General features: G+C 41.0%; 1 protein-coding gene across 4 annotated transcripts in view; it reads right to left on the reverse strand.

The window, feature by feature from the left end:
• Positions 1–1,397: 1,397 nt before the first annotated feature.
• The window catches only part of ADAM22 (ADAM metallopeptidase domain 22), a 136,822-nt gene continuing 114,381 nt past the window's right edge, over positions 1,398–23,838 (reverse strand). For 3 of the 4 annotated variants that reach the window (XM_065666433.1, XM_065666432.1, XM_065666431.1), the window contains 2 exons: positions 9,863–9,986; positions 1,398–8,732 (listed from right to left, as the gene is read on the reverse strand). In XM_065666433.1, the coding sequence (XP_065522505.1) occupies positions 8,712–8,732; positions 9,863–9,986 (145 nt within the window). In that variant the 3' untranslated portion in view covers positions 1,398–8,711. Of the gene's footprint in view, positions 8,733–9,862; positions 9,987–18,428; positions 18,516–23,838 lie in introns of all 4 variants that reach the window. The other variant, XM_065666435.1, reaches the window with a different exon arrangement.

Genomic DNA, 23,838 nt, shown 5'->3' on the forward strand with positions numbered 1-23,838 from the left:
GTAACAGGTGCCTGGAGCAATGAAGAAAGAGGACCAGTAACACTCAGGCTCAAGTCTTTCTCAGTTTTACTTCCTCAGGCTGAATTACTGTTTGGCACCAGCCAGCTACTTGGCAGTGAATTGCTGCAAGAACAGCAGTGTGAGCCAATAGGCTTTCTTCAGGAATCTTCTTGTAAACACGTCGTGGTTTAAACCAATCCACACAGGTCGTCCACTCACCCCCCCCCCCGCCGACCCTCCCCATTCCTGGAGGGATGGGGAGGAGAATCAGGAGAACGTAACTCCCACGGGTTGAGATAAGAACAGCCCAGTAGCTAAGGTGTAACACAAATCACTGCTGCTACCACCAATGATAATATTGGTAAGAGAAAATAACAAGAGAATACGATGCCACCGCCGAACGAATTCGACCCCCCCGAAGAGAGAGTGTGCCCTTCCGGATAACTCCCAGTTACCTCCCTGGTCATGACGTGCTGTGCTATGGAATACCTCTTTGGCTAGCTTGGGTCAGGTGTCCTGTCTCTGCTTCCTCCCAGCCTCCCCTCGTCCCGGGCAGAGCACGAGACTCACAAAGTCCTTGGCCAGAATAAACATTACTTGGCAACAATTAAAAACAGTCGGTGTTATCAGCTCTCTGCCCAAGGCTGGAAGTCAAAACACAGAGCTTGCACCAGCTACTAAGAAGGAGCAAAACGGCTCCTGGTAAACCCAGGACAACACAACCAAGAAAAGCGGAAGCCAAATTGCTCCAAACCCAGGAATGAATCCTAGGTTACCCGAGAAAGAATTGCTTTTTATTTGCCGTAAGCATTTAAAAAAATCCATAGTATTGTCTTTGACTGAATAAATCATTTAGACATAAACTAAGATAATAAATACGGTTGCTACGGAGCGACAACAGAATTTGCTGTCATCTAGCTAAACAAAAAAAGCTTCCCCATTAAGAGCAGATTCTGTGAACAATTAGAATATGCTGGTTACCTGCTTTAGGGAAACAAGTTAACTTTGAACCAAGGGTTTCTCTTTCCCACAGGGCACACTGGGAAGGACACTTACACGATACTGTGTGGGGTGATTGCTCCTGACCTTTGTGCAAACTGGGCGTAGTTTACAATGTCGATATTCTTTCTAGGTTGCCCTCAGACATGCAAACCTGAAGAACAGTAACTGTAGATTTGCCTTGAGACCATCAGAACCACAAGTCAAAGAGACTGAGAAGCTCACAGGATTATTTTAAACCCTGGAATGTGAAAAGTAACATCTATATTCTATTATTAGCCAGTAGCTGCTTTTTTTTTTTTCATGCATGCAGCATCTTTTTTCTTTTTGCAGAGACCTGTAAAGCAGGAAGTGCTAAAATGGAAGGATTTAATGAGAACAAAGTACACATAACAGTCTTTGTCATTGAAAGTCACTTTACTGATGTTACAGTATGTCAGTAACACTGAAAACCACAGGCATTTGTATTAAATACTCTCATGGAAGTGGATACCGTGATGCTGTTATTAAAAGTGAGCAGGAATTTAGAACCCCAAATTACAATTATTTGATTTTATAAAAAGCGACATTTTGGTTAGCTACATGAAAGCCAGATTCATTCACTTCAACAGCCCAATGCCTGTGATGTTTTATGACAGAAAGCTAGAAAGTTGTAAATTGCAACGCTTCATTTTGGTATTTGTCAAAATCTTATGTTTCTACTACATCAGGTATGATTTTTTAAGGATTTTTAACAAGCAAAGACAACAATATGATGTAGGTTGGTTGTTTTCGCCAATACTAGCCAGCCCCAGTGGTGAAACGAGATTCTCATCACCTCTCTCAGTGTTTTACCAATCAGGGCTAGTACGAGTGAAAAAATAGATCGCTTTGTTTTTCGTTCCTTTTTACAGCAATGCCCAAGTTAAACATCAGCACAAAATGAAGCTGGCAGAGGCAATGGGTATATACTGCCCCAAAAGCTTTGCTGAAAGAACTGCTCGTATTGTGTTTTCTCCAGCAGATTAAAAATTCTACAATGCTTTGCTACTCTGAAAAAAATATTCTGCATTTATGCAACAATAAAAATAAGTACTGTATTCTATATAAAACACCACCTATTTTCATATATATTTATCCTTAAGGAAAGAAAAATCAGGTTATATATTCACAGTTTGAGTATGTTCTGGACTGTATTTTCAAGCATAAAATACGCGGAATCTCTACACAGGCAGTGAGCAGGAGTCCGTGTACCAATAATTGAAAGCAATCAGCAACTGCTGTTCTACAGAGCCTTACAACAACGCATGATTAGCTGCTCGCACCACTAGATGTACAAGGTCAGCCAGGCCTACACACAGAATTTCTGATGTGGTTGTAAAAATAGACTCTCCATGCCAAAATCAGAATATATAAGGTCTTAAGGCCTCATGTTACGACTGTTTTTTTAACCAAAACTTTATTTTTTTATTCAGAGGAATACAGAAACAGAAGAAAAGCAAAAGCTTGTTGCTTTGACATTTTATGCTCTAGTAATTAAAAATAGTATAAGACAGAGACCCATACTTCTCTTTTAGAGAATGTGATTTCTTTTTAACTGCTCTGTGCTTCTTTTCCCCAGTCTTCCTTACCTCACTCTGAGTTAATATTGCAATAATGGCCTGTCTACGTAGCAGTTCTTGAACAGTTTAAAGCTCACTTAGCTGAAGTGATCTCGAAACGCATGTAAATGGGATGTTAGAGAACTAAACCTGCCACAGCTGGCTAGGTGAGCCAGTTCTGAAGTTTCTCCAGTGTGGGCAAAGGACCACGTTTCTGTGTTCTGCACTTATTTTTACTGCTTGTTTTGGTTGAGATGATATAACATATGAATGTTGCCTGTAGTAGTGCTTCTCCAAGAAGTTGCAGAAAACTTGTGGAATGACAAGATACTACATGTTGGGTGTATGAGTTACTGTTAAGAAAGCTGTAGCTGCCATCAGCATCCATACTTCCAGCACCAGAAATATTTTGCATAAGCTGACTTGGAAAATTCTCAGATAAAAAGATGTTTTTAGCATAGGTGGCTGATAGAAACTATTACTTCCTCTCCTGTTTCTGATGAAACCACACTTAAAAGAGTCCTATCTATCTGTATTGCAGCTACGTCTACACAATCAGTTGCGCTCTTTCCTTGTTTCCGGCTCTAGTAGGATAACAAGCACATGCACCCAGGAATGTTCCCTCACCAAGCAGTCACAAGATGACAAGCTGTACATATGTGCAGTATATTTGTATTGGTCTTCAGGAAATCTGCTCAAAGCCAAATCCCATATTGCTGATAAATGTCATTATGGCTTGGAAACCATGCAGATAGTGGGTCATCAGCTCAGCAGTCTGATGAATAATCCATTCTGGGCAAAAAAAAATTGCTTCAGAGGAGACCAGAATTCTCAAGCTCTAAAAAATGAGGCAAATAACCTCACATTGTGGTTGATAACAGTAGCCCAAACAGTCTGCTAATGATACAGATACTCAACTTACTTAAGAGAAAGCAGCAGATGATCTTTAGATTTGGAGCAAGAGAAACAGGACACAGCACAACTTTTAGGTTCACAGACTGAGTGTTTAAAGAGGCTTAGCCTTCACCAGTGCTAAAGGGTGAGAAAGGCACAGGATAGCCGAGCCACAAAATGGTTTTACCCCTTCTCATGGTTGAACCCCAGATGTCAACTAAGCAACACCACACATTGTTCACTCCCCCTTCTCCGACAGCGGGATGGGGGAGAGAATTGGAAGAGTAAAAGTGAAGAACTTGTGGGTTGAGAGAAGAACAGTTTAATAATTGAAATAAAATGATGATGATGATAGTAACATTAATAATGTAATGAAAAGGGAAATAAGATAGATAAATAAAACCTATGAAAGACAAGTGATGCAAATGAAAACAATTGCTCACCACCAAACAACTGAAGCCCAGCCACTTAGCCAGCAGCTGCCTCCCCCTGCCAACCTTACCCCTTGTTTTACTGCTGAGCATAATGCCATATGGTATGGGATATCTCTTGGGTCAGTTGGGGTCAGCTGTCCCTGCTGTCTACCCTCCCAAGCTCTTGTGAACCCCCAGCCTACTTGCTGTTGGGGTGGGGTGAGAAGCAGAAAAGACCTTGACTCAGTAAGAACTAAAACACCTGTGTTATCAACATTGTTTTCAGCACAGATCCAAAAACTAGCCCCATACCAGCTACTATAAAGAAAAATTAACTCTACCCCAGCCAATACCAGCACACCAGTGCAAGCTGCATGAGACATGAGGCTCCATCATCTTCATTGTAGCTAGAGTAAAATGTATTAACAGCACTGGAGCAATCTTACCCAGGAAATTGTTGGGAAAAGTGATTGATGACTGACTAATTTAGCAGCTTTTTGATCTTAGCCAACTAACACAAGAGGCTGTTAGTGGCTGTAATTGTCATTCATGGAAATGTTTTTCAGTAGGAGTGGAAAGGAAGAGAACAGGAGCTTGCAGAGCTTTACCCTAGAGTGTGGTATTTTTTATACCACAGCTAGGTATGGCATTCAATAACAAAGCAAGCCCTAATTGCTAACTTGCTATCCCGGAAGTATGGAGTCTCATCATTCCTTCACATTACATCCTCTCCTATTTATTAATGAATTCATTAATGAAATTACTGAAATGTTGATCAGAATTTGTAGTTTATGCATGCCTATAATAGTGTACATACCCGTTCTTAGCTCTGGTCTTGAAAGTTGTTGTCACATTGGTGTTGACAAGACCAATCAGTTCATTTACAACCAGCAACAGGGATTCAGGTTAGAGAACTTCAGTACCAGCAACAGGAATTCAGGTTAGAGAACTTCAGTACACTAGCTACTGACACACTTCCTTTCTAATTTTAATTCAGGCTCAAAGGCCCATTTGTTCATTAGCACACTCAAAATTACCAGGTTCAACATCTCATAAATCAGGAACTCTATAAATCATTTGGAAGTAGCTATCTTCAAAGTCAAGTCACACTTATCAGGTAACTGGCAAGTAGCGACTTAAGTTCACAACTTAAGCAAAGGTAGGCTGTATGAATTTAACAACTTCCTTAAAACTACTTATTTAAATGTAACAAAACTATGCATAAATTATCAATCACAACCATTTCTGGTATACTGCCTGAGTATATTCACCAAAAGTCTATAGTATAGATTACTGAAGTTCTGGTTTCAACAAATACAGAATTAGCAAGTAAATTTTTACTTGTTAATTTGTGGCATCGTTGTGCAGCATTATTATTTGGATACAATCTCTATTTTCCAGTCTCAATCAGTTAGTCATATTAATTTTATTTAATTATACAAGATTCTTCTCCCACATTGAAATACATAACACTAACTTAAGTACAGCTCGTCCTGCAGGTCCTATGCTCATATGGGCAATTATTTCCATTTGAGAAGATCTGGTAATGTTTCCACTTCAACAGGCATCTACAGCATAGCTAGCAATAACTAGTTCATTTATTAAAATCAAAATAAAACCAAAGTAAAACCATGAGTCTCAATGAGTCAAGGTGACTGCGCTATCTTATTGACAGTACAAGTACTCTGATATTTTAGACTGGATGAGGTATTACGCGACAATTTCTATTGCTATTGCCAGTGTAACTAACTACAGTGGATAAAAATACTTGCAAACTTCAAGCTTATTAATCTGGCAGCTTTCCAACACACTAAGTTTTAGAAGTAGAAAAACATAGAATGTAAGCCAAAGACTTCTCTCTTCAACCTCCACTTTGTGGGCTTTGGAGGCCCACACAGCCCTGCCAGTTCAGGTTTTGTGCAACGACAAGGTCTCCAGGTTACCAACCTGATGCAAAATTCCCTGCAGAAGAATTCTGCAAGCACCCAAGTCCTGTGATGTTCTCATTCTAGACCATCAAAGTGAAAGTCAGTATTTATTTAACTTAAACTCAGTGCTCATAACTAGACTTCCAGGCACTACATATCTACAAGTGTTAAACTGGCTGTTAGAGTTACACAACACAGTTAACTGGATAATCATATGCTACAAAGGAATTATACCAAAACAAGAGAGAAGATAAAGTACATACTACATTGCAAATACAGTCAGGAGAGCCACTTGTTTGCAAACCAGGAGACTATGAACATTACACAAAGAGCCAGTATGTTATATCCAGTTCTGTCTGCCAAATCTTGCTGCTTCCTGATAAGGCAAAATGGAAAGGGAAGAGTAAACAGTGGTAAACATAAAGTATGTGCAGAAATCTAACAGGATTATTCAAAATGACATGCCAGTTTGTATCCAAACAAAGTACCATAAAAGGCACATGATGAAGAGTCCAGTTACTAAAGATGAGATACTAACACAGGAGAGAAAACAGCTTCCAGGTGACAGAATAATACAACAGCTGTTGGCTTAGCATAATGTCCTACTGTGGGTGAGCTCTTTGAAGGTCCTGCTCAAAAAGTCCAGTGGAATCAGTAAAAGACATACCGATTTCAAGCGATTGTGGCTCAGACCCTAAGTGCATGAGCTACACGCTAACAACTATCTTTAACCCAGTTATCTATGCTCAAAGTAAATCTTTGTGGAAAATATTCTTCAGTGCTGATGGATATTTACTCTTCACAAAAGTGCAGAATCCTTTCCTAAAGCAATTACGAGTGACTGGCTCCTTCCAGAGGGTCTGTCTGCATCCACTTGCGCTCACTCATACTTGCCTTTCTCCAAAATACTTACCAGAACCTGTCAACTGTGAAGGAAAATCGTTTGAACACCAAGGCAAATATTTTGTCGTACTCCAACGTACAGCCTAATCATAAAATATAGTGCTTCTAAAAATCTTACATACTTTACAGTTGCTGACATTTTAAACGTTTCTTAATTTAATCTTACATATATATGACTTTATTGAGAGACTTAAAAGTTAAAAAAATATATTAAAAGGCTGCAAGTGTTGGGTTCACTTATTAAAGGAAACACATGAAAGAGGTAGAAGATTCAGAAACACCCTCGATATTCCCATTACAGTAACATCGAATTGATCATACAGCTGTTGGGCAAGGTATGCAATGGCACCACACAGAACTGGGTGTTTTGTTCTGCAGTGGTACTACCTGAAGCAAAGAATTAGTCAATTTTGGAAAGCTGGAGAATTATAAACTGATTTAATATGGTCCAGTTTCTTACTGACTGAAAATTCCCCATGAAAGGACATTTGTTTTACAACAACCTTTAGAAGTCTCTTTAGGGTGTTAGAAATCTATCCGTCCACTTACACACAAGAGTAACATCTCCATGTAAAGGATTTGTTCCCCCTCCACCCCATTTTTTTCAGGCTAAACTCACTTGCACTCAGTTTAATGCCCCCAGATTTGTCAAGGGAGTTCAGGGGCACCAAGCATAGCATTCAAGCGCATGGTAAAGGCAACTCCTGTAACAAAAGTTAAAAGACAGCAATGAAACTGGCCACTTGCCCAGCACTGTTATTATGTAGTGCAGTGAAATACTTTGCTTCTCATAAGCTACCCCTCACCATCTAAAACAGTGTCTGAAATGCTCTATCAAAAATACACAGTGACTCTCACCAGAAGAACTTCACATCACCACATCCTGAATTGACGACTTAGAAGTATTCCCAAATGTCCAGTAAGTTTGGACTGCACGTTACTTAAAGATTCTGTCTCTGCTGTCTGCTGAATCAGCCTTGATTACACCTGTGAGACATACCCTGGTCATCTCTGTGAAACATGGATTTTGGGTGGGTACTCTTATGATGGTTTAAGACAAAGTGCTGCTGTACTGGTTTCTGCAGTCTGCCATACAATCGAGATTGTCAAGACAGTATAAGATACTGAAAAGATAGAGTAGGTTTTGGTCAAACACTAGTTTCTGAGAGACACAGGTTTACATTTCTGTACTTTTTGTATTTCCAAAGATGTCTGCTTGTAATACTAGAAAATCTGAAGTGTGATGATGTTAGTCATGACTGTTTCTTTAGGCATTTGGCAAAATACACTTATGTATATAACAGCTATTTTTGACATTATCAAATGTTTACATATATACAATCTGTATACAGAGATTATAAACATGTAAAGTAAAAAAAAACAGATATAATCCTTGTCTCTTTGACTTTGCATCAAATAGTTGCCTTTCAAAGCTTGAAATCCTGCCACAAAAAAAAAAAAAAATCCTGTATTTCTTATTCCTGCATGCTGATTTCTACGACAGTATGTTGTTTATCCCTTACACGTGGAAAGTAAAGAACACAAGGTTCATGCATACGGTGTACAAGTTTACATCAGCTGGGCCCTCCGGGGTGGTGGGGGCGTTCCTGGCTCCACTGTGGTCTGACTCAGGACTTCAATAAACCAGAGATTAGGCGGGGCTGGCACACAGACTGCAGTTGGCATTCTAGGTAAGTGGATCTGTCATCCTGAGGAATAGCCTTGTCACATCTGGGCTATTATCCCATGTTAATTGTTCTGATTTCGGTTGTTCATCAAATCCATAAAATACCAGTCAACAGAAAAGAAAGAAAAATTAAAAAGCGGCTTTTTTCCCTTCCAGATGAGAGGAGGTTCTCACTGTGATCACGGGCATCTCTGTTGAGCTTTCGAATTGACTGAAGAGCAGATGAATGCGCAATGACTCAGTCATGCTGAGTTTCTATAAAATTCGAAGTAAACAGTTCTGATGTCACCCAAGGAGTACAGTGCAGCTAAATGGACGTCTCCCATAGCTGGAGAGGGAGAAAAGGAATACAAACACACACTGAACACCAAGACAAACCAGGCTGTTACCCAGACACTGTGAGAAGCTTGTTTGGGGAACTGCATCTACATCACTTGGGTCAGCAGGGCTATGCTCCCAGCCTCTGGTGGGTATCTGTTCAGACCACAAAGTAATTTCAGCATTTCAGCATGATTTGCAGTCAGCACAGTAAATGTCCACAGCTGGAGTGCAGAGTTTGAAGGAATCGTTGTAGCATCAAATTTGATACAGCTTTTACCCTACAATTATGCTAACTAATACTAGTGTAGAGAGAATCTCCCACTCTCAGAGACTGTCCCAAACAGGAATGGGGGCAGCAGCTTGCAAATTCCCTCAGCAGACTCTATTTTTCTTTACAAAAATGACAGAGCAGTGATGTGAATTTTGTCTGCATTAATATGAACTAAAACACAAGTAAAGGTCCTAAAGTAAATTTTAGGGATGGAGAGAGGGGGGAGTTGCTTATTCAAATATCTGCTGTATCTGAATTGGCACAAAGGAAGCAACAGCTAGTGCTGCCTGTGGGCAGCAGCTGGAAATCTCTCTGTGTGGAGCACCGCTATCCATCGCATGTTCCAGTGGCTCCTGCTCACCCTGGGCAGCTATAGTGGGCTCAGGTTAAAAAGCAGCAAAGCCCCTCCAAGTCTGCAAGGGACTGATGCAAGCCCTCCACATCCTCCTTAACTGGAACTTTGACACCTTTCAATAAAGCCGGAAAGCAGCTATCCCCCAGCTTGAATGAGAGTTGCTGGCAGCATCAGCCCCTCCCCAGGAGGAGTAAGGGAGGAGAGCCAGAAGCACTGCCTGCTCCAGGGCTGCCCCAGGCACACTCTGCTCGAAATAAGACAACTAGTGAAATCTGGGCTTCAGGGCATGTTTACCAGCAGCCTGAACAGGTATCTGTAAGTACAGCCACTGAGGCTGCCCTAATCACTGCCAGAGGTTGAACCTTCAGCAGCCTCTGGAGTTACGGGTGAGAAGGAAATGCCACTCCTGCTCTCACTGTCAGTCAAAGATGCTGATCTGCCACACTTTCCTTCTGAAAAAAATACCAGTAAATTAAGTCACTGATAAAATGCAGAGAAGAGGAACACATACCCTGGCACTTTGCCTGTTGGCTTTTTTCTCCTCATCAGGAAGAGGTGGCATTGGGTAAGGGTATTTTCTGCTGGAAGCAATAGATCCAGTGGATGAAGATGGAGACTTTGCAGGAGACAGTGTCCTGAGATGTTGAAACACACAAAGTAAATGTGATGTCTTCGGGTCCTAGCACTGCAACAGCAACTGCCATTACTCTGAAGCTTGGTTCAGAACCAAGTATATAGCTTATTATTTAGGTCAATATTGGGGGGGGGATTAAAGTTTTTTGTTTGATCAGTAGTCTAATAATTTCATAATATGAATAATGGTATCTATAGCTTACAGGAACTCTGGAAGAAAAAATAAAATTTCCTACTTTGTATTAGAGTTGTATTGCATAACAAAACCGATTTCTTAAAATGTTTTATATGGTACTGTAATTAATCATTATAAAATTAACAAACCAAATCTGCAATTGAATAAATACGGAACTAAAAGATAGACACGGCACTATGAAGCCTAAATAGAAACAGTAATTGTATAAATACAAGCTGAACAATGTCTTTTGCCAGTGACTAAATGGCAATTATTAGTGTCTTTATGCATATCTTACAAATCTCCTGTACTGATAGAAATAAATCTTTTATTTAATAACACATTAACACAAATGCATGCACTCAGAGGCCAGACTGTTAGTTGTGAAGTAACAAAGGCATATACAAAGTGCTAATAACATATTATTGTACATGCAAGCATCATACAGTGCATATTGTTCCAGCCAAAGAAAGAGTCTGATGAGAATATACAAAAATGGACTGATTAGTCAATGGCAATCAGCATTTCTGTACAGGGTGAGTAGAGTAAGCAGGAGCAAATAAATGTTTGTATCACATGAAAGGCATTCTTTTCATGTCAATAAGGCAGAAGCACATTATTGACTGAAATTTCATTTATTATTTATTTATTTACTGTCTAGATAAAGAAAAATTCTTATGCTTCTGTTTTGAGATTCTGCACTTTTCCCACTTGAGAGGCTCCTATCAGGCTCTAAACCTGGGCAAAATAAAAGGGGAAAAAAGAGCCTCAAAGTAATAAAACTTAGCTACCCTGGCCTTCCGTTCCATTTTGTAGACTGAGGGCATTTTTCTAAGGAGGGCTCCCACTAGTGCAGGCACATCCTCCAGGCACATCCTAGGCACTGCTACTTAATACCTTCTGACCTTAACACATCCCCGAAGATGGAAGGTTTCCCTCGATTTCTACAGACACGTCTTCCAAGCCCCTCAAATGCAGCAGGGGCTGCATGTTGTGAAGCTTTAGATGCCAGTGATGAGCACCATTGCCAACACAGAATCATAGAGTAGTTAGGGTTGGAAAGGACCTTAAGATCATTTACTTCCAACCCCCCTGTCATAGGCAGGGACACCTCACACTAAACCATGTCACCCAAGGCTCTGTTCAACCTGGCCTTGAACACCGCCAGGGATGGAGCATTCACAACTTCCTTGGACAACCCATTCCAGTGCCTCACCACCCTAACAGTAAAGAACTTCCTCCTTATATCCAACCTAAACTTCCCCTGTTCAAGTTTAAATCTGCTACCACTTCTCCTATCACTACAGTCCCTAATGAAGAGTCCCTCCCCAGCATCCTTACAGGCTCCCTTCAGATACTGGAAGGCTGCTATGAGGTCCCCACGCAGCCTTCTCTTCTCCAGGCTGAACAGCCCCAGCTTTCCCAGCCTGTCTTCATACAGGAGGTGCTCCAGTCCCCTGATCATCCTCGTGGCCCTCCTCCGCACTTGTTCCAACAGTTCCATGTCCTTTTTATGTTGAGGACACCAGAACTGCACACAATACTCCAAGTGAGGCCTCATGAGAGCAGAATAGAGGGGCAGGATCACCTCCTTCGACCTGCTGGTCACGCTCCTTTTGATGCAGCCCAGGATACGGTTGGCTTTCTGGGCTGCAAGCACACACTGAAGCCGCCTGATGTTAAGGTTCTCATGAACCAACACCCCCAAGCCCTTCTCTGCAGGGCCGCTCTGAATCTCTTCTCTGCCCAGCCTGTAGCTGTGCCTGGGATTGCTCCGACCCAGGTGTAGGACCTTGCACTTGGCATGGTTAAACTCCATAACATCACTGATACCAAGGAGCCACAGGAGCCACCCTTGGCACACAGTCCCACTTCCCTGCCATTAGTATTTAAAGGATCAGGTCCTTCCACTACAGAGGATTACAGACAAGGCAGGGACTCTTTTTGTGTCTGGAAATGTTTTGTATCTCTGGTATTAAGTGAAATTTATTTACCTTTAAATAATTATTCTTTTATTTTGGACTAGTATATCATTTTGTTGTGTCTAACTCCCTAAAACAGCACAGTCTCTTGTCTCCCATACAAATGATTAAATGCAGCCACGAGCAACAAGGTGTCAATGGAAATCATATGGTGAGAGCTCTCTAACCTAGCTCATGATGCTCTAATGCCTCATAAAGTAGGAAACCCCTAAGTTCAACAGCACTTAAAAAGTTAAAGTTGCTACAATTACCCAAACATGGAAGAGCACATGCACTTTGATCGCCCATTAAGATGAATTGGACATACATGAATGTTTTCAGGAAGAAAATTTCAAACAGCTACTGCAGTGTAAAACAAGGTTTTCAGATATCCAGCATCACAGACCTGGGCACCAAACTGCACGTGCAAGAAAACAAGTTATTTAAAATAAATAAAAAATCCAGGGAAACGTCCTCAGCAGTACCCTGCTGCTCACTACCTGTACAAGTGCTCTCATCTCTGCTCACACCTGGACTAATAAAGAGCTCTAATAAACTATTAGTAGATCTAGAAGCAAAAAAAAAAAAAAAAAAAAATAAGGGGAAGAGGAAGGGAGCAAGATAAGAGAAGCAGGTTTTACATATTATTAGTAATCCAATTATTCATTAATTTTGTCCCATAGCTGCAGCAGAATTTAAAATCTTCATGTTTAAATTTATAACAGTGCACATGGAGATTATAAGCAAGGAACACCGGGGATGTTAGATCTGACTTGGCAAGCCCTATCAGAGACCTGCTTATATAGGTATGACAGCCAGCGGATGGCACAAAGAATGAAGGCATCTTCCATCCTTTGCGCCACAACCAGACACAACATCGCCTCCTGCAGGCCACAGGCTCTTCCCATGAGGGGTTATTTTTGGCACCTCAAGAGAAAGACATGATGAGAAGGAAAGCCATGGCCAATCTATCTGTCCATCAGCCTGCGTAGGTGATGCTGGAAGCAGCAATACCCCCCAAGGATGGGGCATCTTAAATATTTTCCCCACACAGCAAGTCATCTGACCAGGATCCCTAGCTGAGCCTTTAGCCAGGCAGCTTTGTACCACAACTCAAAAACACACTGCCTTCTCAAAAGATTTTGAAGCCCAGAACCTCCAGTGTAATTGCCTACATTTCCTGTTTCTCAACACCCCTTCGCATTGCCTGCTCAACTATGGTTTGCACACCTAACTCAGTAGGCACATTGCTGCTCACCTGCACATGCAAAGCTACAGCCAAATACATTGAGAATGCAGTTGCACACTTACAGAAATGACCTTGCCCTCCCCTCACAGGGCCTTGCCACTTATTTCTGCTACACAGTTACATGCTGGTTTTTGTCATCTTTGGTGCCATCTAGTGAGACTGTGAAAACGTATCACTACCGAGCTCACACATAAGCATAGTTGTTTGAGGTGGTTTTGATCAACTTTCAGGTTATGCCCTGCAATTGTGTATGTGCTGTGTATCCCAGATTTACATATACTTTAAATGAGAAAGAGCCAGGCATGACCTTTCTCATTTACAGGATGGAAAAAGGACAGCATTCAAGGGACACTTGCAGGTAACGCTGGGGTTAAAGGAAGGCAAAACTGCAGTTTTGGTCAAGGGTGGGATCCATTTAAGCTTTCACTGGGGTTATAGTTCTCCTGCTATCAAATCCATTAGCTTTCATGCCAAATGTTGCTTCCAGCTGAAATCTATACAAGAAACTAAAACTTCATTCTGCCTTATACACGGCACAACACAGATGCAGGGGTTTCACTGCCAACCCCAAATGAAGCCATGCACCCCAATGCGCTGCAAGAAGTCTCATTTCTGACCACAAAGCAAGATATAGTGGCCACTTCGCATCCATCCTCTGTCCTGGAAGTTGAAACTAGGAGTGTGGGAAGACCTGTAATCTACAACAACACTGCGTGGCAGCAGGAGACGGTCTGCATGCACTGTCCTGCGGCCAGGAGCCTGCTTGCTTGGTCTTCTCCTCACCTGAATGGGGAGAGTGCTGGCCCACAAGAGATGGTGTGCAATGTGTCACTTGGTCACACAAACTGAACATCTTATGACTTCGAGTGTCATTTTGGCTGTACCAAAGGCAGGTGGCCCTGACAGATCCGAACTGTTCATAAGCTATGCTTGATTCTGTTTTGTAGACTGAAATAATGAAATTCAATTAACATTCAGCCTGATGAAAGCATTTCAATCCCAAATGTAAATACTACCAACCCAACCTATCCTTTGTTGCCATGGGTTTAGCTCTTTGTAGGACATCATCAGCCTAAATTATCCTACATTAGGAAGCTGGGATCTGCATTAGGAAGCTGGGATCTGCAAGTTAGATGTGGCTAAGCATTTTAACATTTTTAATGCCATTCCTTTTAAAAACCAGAGATGTGCAGATTTCCTCAGAAAGTGCAGCAGCAGAGGGAAGGCTTGGCTCCTGGAGTCTGCAGAAGAGGCAAAGGCTGTGGCCTGAGCTGTCCACTTTAAGCACAGCACAGCAAGGCCCCAGAAGCAAGCATTCACATGCTCTACTGAATTCTTCTCCCTAACTCCTTAAATGAAATCTTGATCCTTTTGACATCAATAGACACCATTTCCATTGTCTAATAAAGCAAATGTTTCACTTTGGATGTAATAGGGAAAACTTTTTCTTTAAGCACAGTCTAAAGCTGCCTCAGGGAGTGCTGGGAACTAATGGCTGGTTTCAGCTCCGGCCTCAGCTCGATGCTCGCAGAGGAAGGCAACGGACCTGGCACAGCAGCAAAGCCAACAGCTATCATCAGCTGACAAGAAATAGAGGAAGAAGACAGCCAGAAGACCAAGGCACATTAAAAACAGGAGGGAAATGATAGCCTGTTGTTTCCTGCCTTCCATGCCCACTGCCACTGCCCTTCTGATACAGGACTGCCATTTTCCTTCTGGGTATGTGTCCTGGGTATCCATCTAAAAAACCTGTTTTCTTGGAAAACTATTTTTATACTTAACTCCTACAGAATCTCAGTTTCTCTAAATATTTGCATTAAATCAAATGTAGGCAGCTCAGTGCTTCAGAAGGTGCCTTCTAGACTTTTTTGTCTATAACTGCCTACGGAAATACCGCATTTTGGGATTTTGACAGTTTATTTTCTGATACAATCATGGTTCCTGAGTCTTTTGAGATTCAGTAAGGATTTCAAGTAATCCATAACCATATTTTATAAGGTCAATCTGTGCAGCAGCCACTGTAATTGGCAGTAACAAAACCAAGCAGTAGTCTCACACTGGTAGAACAGTGCCCTTTGCAGCAAAGCTGAAATAAGGGCAAGGCTTCCTGCCTGGGTTTATTGCTGGGGTTACACAGCTATGGCCTGGCATGTAAAATTAAAATCTAGCCTAGACTTTGAGCAGGAAAATGAGATTTTTCTTTACAGATCTCATTATTTTTTACAGAAGGGAATCCCACAGCTGGGAGCCTTTTGGTGCCAGAGACACCAGCTACTATTATTACTATCATTAATAAAAAGTAATTATATAGAAATACCCACTAGACTTGTAGACAAAAAAAAAAAAAATAACTAGGACACCAGGTGTCAGAGAGACAAGGCTGGGTTTATGGAGATGCTTTCCTAAGTTGATGGAGCAAGTCTTTGTGATAATTAATATCTCTATTTTCTAAAAATCCTGCAATGTTCCTAGGAATTGTAGGAAGTGGTTTTGTCATTTTCCTGATTCTACTTCAAGTCTACCTGCAACAGCACCAGTCATCAACACATTATTCCTAAAACTACAGGGAGACAAGCGAAACAGCAGTGCTACTTTCAGAATGCCTTGAAAAGAACAGAGAAATCAAAGATCAGCAACAAAAATACTAAGCTAATTACCTGATGTGAATGTCTTATCCTTGCCTATGATTCTTAAAATGTATCAGCTGCAGTCTGTCTTCAGCCTGGGTTTATCAAACAGGATTTGTTTTGTTTTGTTGTGAATCACTGAGCAAACCCTCCATAGGCTGCTCAGACACACCATTCTTAGGAACAGTGTTTTCCTGTCCATGACAGATTAACCAAAATGGTAACCGAGTTTTGGGGGGAAATTGTTCAGTTCAACTTCCTTTAAACCCATGGCAACTCATCCCAGAAGAAGATTTGATCCTTTGCCTTCCATAAATGTGCCTGCAGAACACTTCCCCATGGTTACCTCAGTTAGTTGGCATATACAGGTTTCTAAATTTATTCTGGTTTCTTTCTCATTTCTAAAGCTACTGCTGCAGGCAGTGATTAGAAAGTTTCTCTGGTGTGAAGTTTTTAATTTATGTTTCATCTCTGCGATATACAGCCCTTAAAATTCACATGGGTCAGCTAGATCTTCATCTACATGCAAAAAACCACTTTGCTTGTCTCAAATATAATTAGAAATGTGACTCATTCTGTGCAAGAGCCGAAAGCCCTCAGAGGCAGGGCGCACTCCATCAATTTAATCTAGTTACTAAATCAAGATATACTGATATTAAAAGATGAAAACCAAATCAAGAGTATCCACAAAGGAATTTAAACCTGTTTAACTAAACCATTTCAAGTAACATATCTTAAACTAATGGTATCTTCATATTTCATCAATGCCTTTGCTTATGGCAACCAGAGGGTTTCTGATACAAACAACCTGAAAGACAGCTATGCAGTTAGGTTATGGTGGGTGACGGATGGCCTTGCCCAAACAACAGAGTTCAAGAGGGTATTTTTAAGAAAAGGTTTGCAAATAAAAACACACCTCAGTTCCACTGTGAGATTGCCTAATTTCACCTTCCAGTGACTTCTGGCCATAATCAGTCTTGGTCTGCTAGTCTAAAGGACTTCCCACAAAGATTTTGCTCCATATGCAGCTATGTAGATTTTATGATCAGGTAAGCATTTAGCTGCTCCATTAAACTGAACAGCTTGAGGCCCTGCATTCCCTTCAAGGTGTCTCAGAGCCTAAATCTTCCTGGTTTTCGAACATGCTTGTTGAACTGCAGACACCAAAACTGAGCCCTGCATACCAATGATAAAACCAGCAATGGTAACACTGCTGGACTCACATCGCCCTGCCTGAATGTCCAAGCACCAACCGAGAGACCTGCTCATTGCTGGCTGGCACAATCACAACTTCCTGTAAGCCTTGGATTCTCATGTCAGGAATTTTCACTCCTTGTTCAGGAATGAGACAGGGACCGACAGGCTTAAATTTATGTCATTTGTCCTGTTTGTTCATCAGAAAGCCTTTCTGCAACTTACTTTGTGATTTAAGAGTTCTTGAAAACAAACACATACGGTTTAAAAAGTGACATCTTTATGCTCTTTTAAGACTTTGGGATATTTTTAAATTTAAAATTTGCTAAATTCCCTCCCTATGTAATACCTCCCAGTGTTACTATTGGAATAGAAGTGTTTCCTTAGTATCTTGCGATACAACTCCATCATGTGGTTTTTTCCCAAATGCACACTGGACATTTTATAGTATTCGTCAAAAATTGTCTCCCATTCTCTCCCATGCTGATTATTTCTGCTGATGCAAACTTCTATCTCAGCTGTGGGATTGTGTCTTTTGGGAATCTACTAAAATGTTCTCAGTCTCCTGATTCATGTCTAATAAGAAGGCCAGCCTCATCATGCTTCTCTTTAACTTGGAATGTATCAAATAATACACACTTTGCCCTTTCAGAAACAAGTGACAGTTTTGGTGAATGCTACACTCACTTGTAACAGATTCATTGATGGTTCAATAAATAGAGCACAGAGTATATTCTCATACATTTAGTTTTCCAATTACAATATATAAGTTATTTCATTGCAGGCTGAGGGTAAAATACCACTACTTTTTATTCTTTTTTCATTTAAATTTTAGTATGCACTATATAAGACAGTGGGTAGAGTCAGTGTATTATGAAACTACTTGCTTTAGTAAATTACACTCTATTTAAGTTAATACTACTTTATTAGTGATAAATATGTCTCATGCCCATAAGACACTATTTGGCATAAAATGATGAGAAAGCTACTACAAGCTCTAGATGATGGTGGGAACGCATGCACTACACACACCCTTTTCAATGGCTTCATAAAAACATTCAGAAAAAGAATTGTAAATTGCACATGAAGCCAAAAACAGACATCAAAATGCAGCAAAAGAAGAGGGGCCCTTTGCACCTACAGTAACTTGTATTGATTTATACAAGGTAGGAGTCCCAATATATTTGTATATGCTGAAACAGCTCTTAAAAATTATATAGAATTAATTTACAAAATACCTAAAGTATGGTCCTTCTGTGTTTTTATTCACATCTTCTACCCACTTAGCTACATTATATTCTCTTTTGAACCATGGGTTTAAATACCTGCAGAAAGCAATGGAAGGAACAGAGAAAGCAGAAGAACAAGAATAGAAAATCTGAGAACACACAGCACAAGCTTAGCAAGGATGTCTTCATCCCCAAAATGCAAGTGAATATGGCAAATAAATCAGTATGGATGCTGGGTGAGGACTAGGCAACGTGTACAACTGCATGAGAAAAATCTGACCTACAACAAGGCTCATATCTTTGATTAATCTGGAAACTTTGGGGGATACATCATTCATTTCACATCTTAAGGGTAAGATTCACTCCTATGCAGAGGGCCAGCATTATGATCATGATTTTAACTCCTTTCATGATCTCAGAATAAGGATGAAGGGGCATTTTGACTCCAATCCTGTGGTTTGCTTGTTGAAGACACACATTTGCACCCATCTAGAATAAATTGCAAGATCATAGCTAAATGAGAACAGAAACTTTCGCTTCGCCCTTTCTACAGGAATGAATTTTAGCCTCAGTGTGTTAAAAGGCTTTACTGCTGGACACTACAGTGGCAATTTTTACACTTATGTGCAAATAACCTTCTGATTTTTCAAAAATCATTTAATTTGGTATAGGACCACAAGAAGCTTTAATGGAGGTGGGCTGCAGGGTTATCTCATATTTTACAGAAGCAAGATTTATACCAAAACCAGACTTTTCAGGTAAAAAGTCTGAGCTACATACCCAGTCACATGAAAATTATGAAATAAAGACGGTGTTTAATTATCTGACAATAATAATAACAGGGAAGAAGAAATTTTTTTTGTAACTGGTTTCTTCTTAGCCCTCAATAACAAGATTAGCAAATTTCTCCCCCTCTGTCATGTTAAGAAAGAAGGGCAGTGTAGAATCAGGCATCTCCCTGGTCCAATTTAAAGTCTGCTTTTGTTGTATAAGAATGGCAACAATTTAACAATTATTTGTGATAATCATAATTATATAACAGAGATTAGCACACTCTGAAATAGGAAACAAATTGTAACCAACACAAAAAAAGAAAGACAATTCCTCCTTAAGTTATTTTCAGTATTTCTGGGCCAGTTCTCACCACCCTTGTTTATGAGAGTGACCCCAATGACCTCACACATGGGCACAGGCCTCGCAAGGGATTGCTCAGATGAAAAAAAGTTGGGCCAGATCATGTTGTTCAGCCCCTACCATATTTCAAACAACACTGACAAAAAAAAAAAAATGGCAGCACTTTTTTGACTTCTTTTGCTCCTTTTTTGCTCTGGAACTTCTCCTCCCCGCCCCGCGCAAGCACAGCCACAGCTCTCAGAAAGTACTCGCCCTCAGCCACAAGTGCTTCTAAGTAGCTTCCTCAGCTTGCTTATTTATCAGGAATCAGGAGTGCTTTATGCTTTCCAGCTTGGGCTCTTAGGGAAAGAAGACATCAAAAGTGGTAGCACAGCAATGATGAAACCACAAGTGAAGCAAGAGGCTGATGCCAGCATCACCAGGAACTAATAAACTTCTGCTTTAGCTTTAATTGTAGGTGTGACTTCACATTTTCTAGTACTTGCTGCAGTACTTTTGACTTGCTTTTTCATATTTGAAAAGGTCTTTTGGTAACCATGAAACACTCCCGATCTGGCTTCCTGTATTAGAAAACAAAGTGTAACGTGGTATCAAAGCATGCAGTTGTTGCACAATCATGTTGCAGGGTTTCCTGGGTCAGGCTTTATTATAGACCGTCATTCACCAATTCATCTGTTACAGAAAAGTTAAACTCCAGTTACTGCAGACCACTATATGAGACCATTAGAAAGCTTTCAGGCTGATTTTCCTGGCCACATATTTATTAGTGGTGGCCAGAATGTACATTTTCTGTCAGGAATTCCACTTTAAAACATAGGTGTCCTTACATGTAAGCCTACAGCTAAACCAACAGCTCCATTTGGCTTGTAGCGCAACATGCAACAAGGCAAAAGACCTGGGCTCAAGAGAACTCATACTCCTCAGGCTGGTGAGGAGGAAGGTTAGCTAGCGCTGCATCAGCAGGAGCACCTCCAAGCAGTCACGGCGTTTTGCCACAGTGAAACTATTGTATACTGAGGGAAGGGACTTTTCACAGGATAAAATGACAGCCCAGAATGCAGGGGCAGGTGAGACTGACCTGTGATCCCGACTCCCTGTTTGGGGGTGATCAGAACCCCCTGGGCTTATGCCTTGGGCCGGGATTTGGTGGGCGAGAGAAAGCCCAGGCTCAGATGCATGGGTTACCCTGCTGCAAAAAGACAATATATAATAGAAAGTCTAAGCCAAAGATGTTTGTATCAGTTATTACAATGAGGAAGACAAACGCTCATAGGAAAAGCAGTGCAAATTAACAAAGGTCAGAACCACTATTCGGCAAAACGCATGTTCCCTGGGACTTGTTTTAACACAAGTTCCCAATTAAACTGTCAGCTTATTCAGAAAACTCTCATTATCATTCCTGGATAAGTCTAATTGATTTTAATAGAAAGCCTGTTTTATCAGGCCATTTCATCAACCCTGCTTCTGAAAAACCTGCGGAAATGTTCGGCCTGTTGGCATTCCTTCTGTGTGAACTGAACCATCTGCCTTTAGTAAAGAAAACTAATTTTGTCTCAAAACATGTAGAAACAATTTAAAACATCCCAAAAGAGCTTTAGCAGTCTCCATAGAGCTATATCCTTAGCAGAAGACCTGTTTGTACCTCTTAGGTACAAGGGGTTGCACAAACGTATGAGCTGTCCATTTTTCAAGAGCTGCCCAACGTGTTTGCACCCCTCCTGTCAGTTCTGCTCATGAAGGCTGCAGGGCTCACACCTTGCTCAGTATTTAAGAAATTTTGCTTAAATGATTAACGGCATGAGTCTCTATCTGGTGCTTGACTATATAAAACAAAAAATCTTGTGCATAATATGTGCAGTTACTGCAGACTCATGCATATGTCAAATCATTTTGTAGGAAACTGTACTAGTGCACACCTGCTTAAAAAAATGAATTCAGCACAAGGCATGGCACAAATGATCCTGATTTTCTAGTGGCTAACTACACTGTCTCCAACAGTGTTACCCCTTTTCTTCCATCTCAACAGGTATGCTTCACTGGACTCCCAGGGGCTGTAACACAGTTGAACTTTCCAAATCCCATCCACAGTTTCAGAGCAGATTTCAATATTCTCCTGTGTTTCACAGAGAAGGTAAGAAGATAAATTTGTCTGGAAAAAGCCTCCATGTATTCTGAGGCATCCTCGAAGCAGCCAACATTCTTTTTGTTTTCCTAATTGAGTAAATGCTGGCCTCAGATCTTTCTCAGTCAATTTTCTCTGCTCACAAAGGCAGTTATCCCTCTAACGAGGGCCACTCTGTGCCCTTGACAATCTTCTCCATTCCCCACCAAATTGACATAGTACATGGATCATTCAGTGGGAGCTCTCTCTCCAAGGGGTGACAGGCTTGCCAAGGAGGCTCAGACAAGCCATGTGGTCCCATGCAGTCCAGGATAGACCCCAACAGGAGACAGAGCATTTTCCTCCCTGACAGGTCTCTCCCAAGAACATGCACACTGTGCTTCATCCCTAACAGTCTACTGCACAGCCCTTGGGAAGTACACACTGAATCCCTCTAGCACCAGGGCTGCTGCTGGGCTGAGAGGCCGTAACAAGCAGCACGAAGGAAAGCGGAGAATTAAGGTGGAAATTCGGGGACACCTCTAAAAGAGAAAAAAAAAAAAAAGACAGGGAAAAAGATTCCCAACTCATATTGTCTCTGCTACCCGCTTGTTTAGTGCTCCAGCCTTCTCAGAGCAAATGTATAAAACACCAGCTGAGCAGCACAGACGAAACAATATGCTCACTGGGATTTTTTTCCTTTATGGAAACCAATATTCTTCCCACATAGTTTCATTTTCTCTAGGCTAAAAAGAGTTGATCTGGTTTCATGCTCTATGGACCGGTTCAGTCTCAGTGTTCATCTCTGCTGAATCACAGAATAATCATATCATTAACTTAAACCTCTTTTTAAACAAATTTTGTTTAAGAAATAAAATTGGAAAACTAGGGAAAGCACAGGACAAGTTTCTAAAGAAGAATGTGCAATCTCATTTGTACTCTTGGTAGTTTGGTCAGACTAATTTTGCTTTCATCAATAACTGTCTCATGCAAGGAGAAAAGAAAATGAGCAAAATAACATTTCAGTAAGAGTTTATCAGCATAAAGACCAAGAGCACAGGGGCACTTGACAGATGAATTCCTCCAAGGGATCTAGGGCTAAAATTTCTGGTTCCACACTGCCATTTTGCCCATGCAATTTTTTAATTGCAATGTGCATCAAACTTTTATTGCTGTAACTTGTAACAGAGTGTATTTTCTATTGACCTTTCTGAGCCTACTCACCTCAAGACAGTGCACCACAGGTGGAAGAAAAGTTTCAGAACTGAAAATCCCCAAACTGAAGAAAGCAGGGCCCAGAGAGGAGTTAGCATTATTAGTACCAGCAGGGTTGGTATCAAGCCCATTTGCCCTTAGAGGTGCAAGTTAGTATTAATGACAAGGGGAAAGGGCACTGTCATCCTCACTGCAGTCGAACAAGGGGTCATTCCCATGTGGCATAAGTACTATAACAGCAGGCCAGCACTTGACAAACCCAGAGGCTATGTTTTCACCCATTTACTACTCATTCACAAAAGAAGCCTCAACCAGCAGGCTAAAGTACATAAGGCAGGCTCTTTCCCTGTGGGGAACACTGCACACATGGGCTCTTCAGTAAATACAAACAATAAATCAATAAGAAAGCAACACTAAGTCATCCTGGAGAGGCCTGGGCATCAGTTGCTTTGTAAGGACTCTCATTACCCATTTATTGCAAAGCTTACTCAAGACTGGCTGTTTCAGGCTTACGAGGAGGAAATTTGTTTAAAAAAACAGGAACTTCAGGGTACCCTCAGAGCAGACTGGTATCTCTCCTAAAACCTCCAGGCAGGTACGCAGAGATATAAATCTCTAACTCTGCAATGGCCCAACCCAAGGTGAAGACAATGGTAGGAAAGAAGTTATCAGAAATTCAGTATTGAACCAGGATACACTCAGCAATGGCAGTTTACTGTAGACAAAAGCCTGAAGTGATGGTGCAGGCTGCCACCATCATTGGGAATTGCTATGGGAACGACTGGGAGGAAGCCTACATAAAAAAGAAAATTGATAGTTAATTTTTAAAGAATACATAAAAAGAGGTTGAAATACATTAACCAAACCATTTACCAGATTTAGCAATCATCATACAGAATGGGCCACAGAGCAATAATGCAGCTGTCTACTTCTCAGTACTCTTAATCTCCTTCTACAAAACACAAATAT

The sequence above is a fragment of the Lathamus discolor genome, chromosome 2 (genome assembly GCF_037157495.1).
Source record: "Lathamus discolor isolate bLatDis1 chromosome 2, bLatDis1.hap1, whole genome shotgun sequence".
In the NCBI taxonomy this organism is placed as follows: Eukaryota; Metazoa; Chordata; class Aves; order Psittaciformes; family Psittacidae; genus Lathamus; species Lathamus discolor.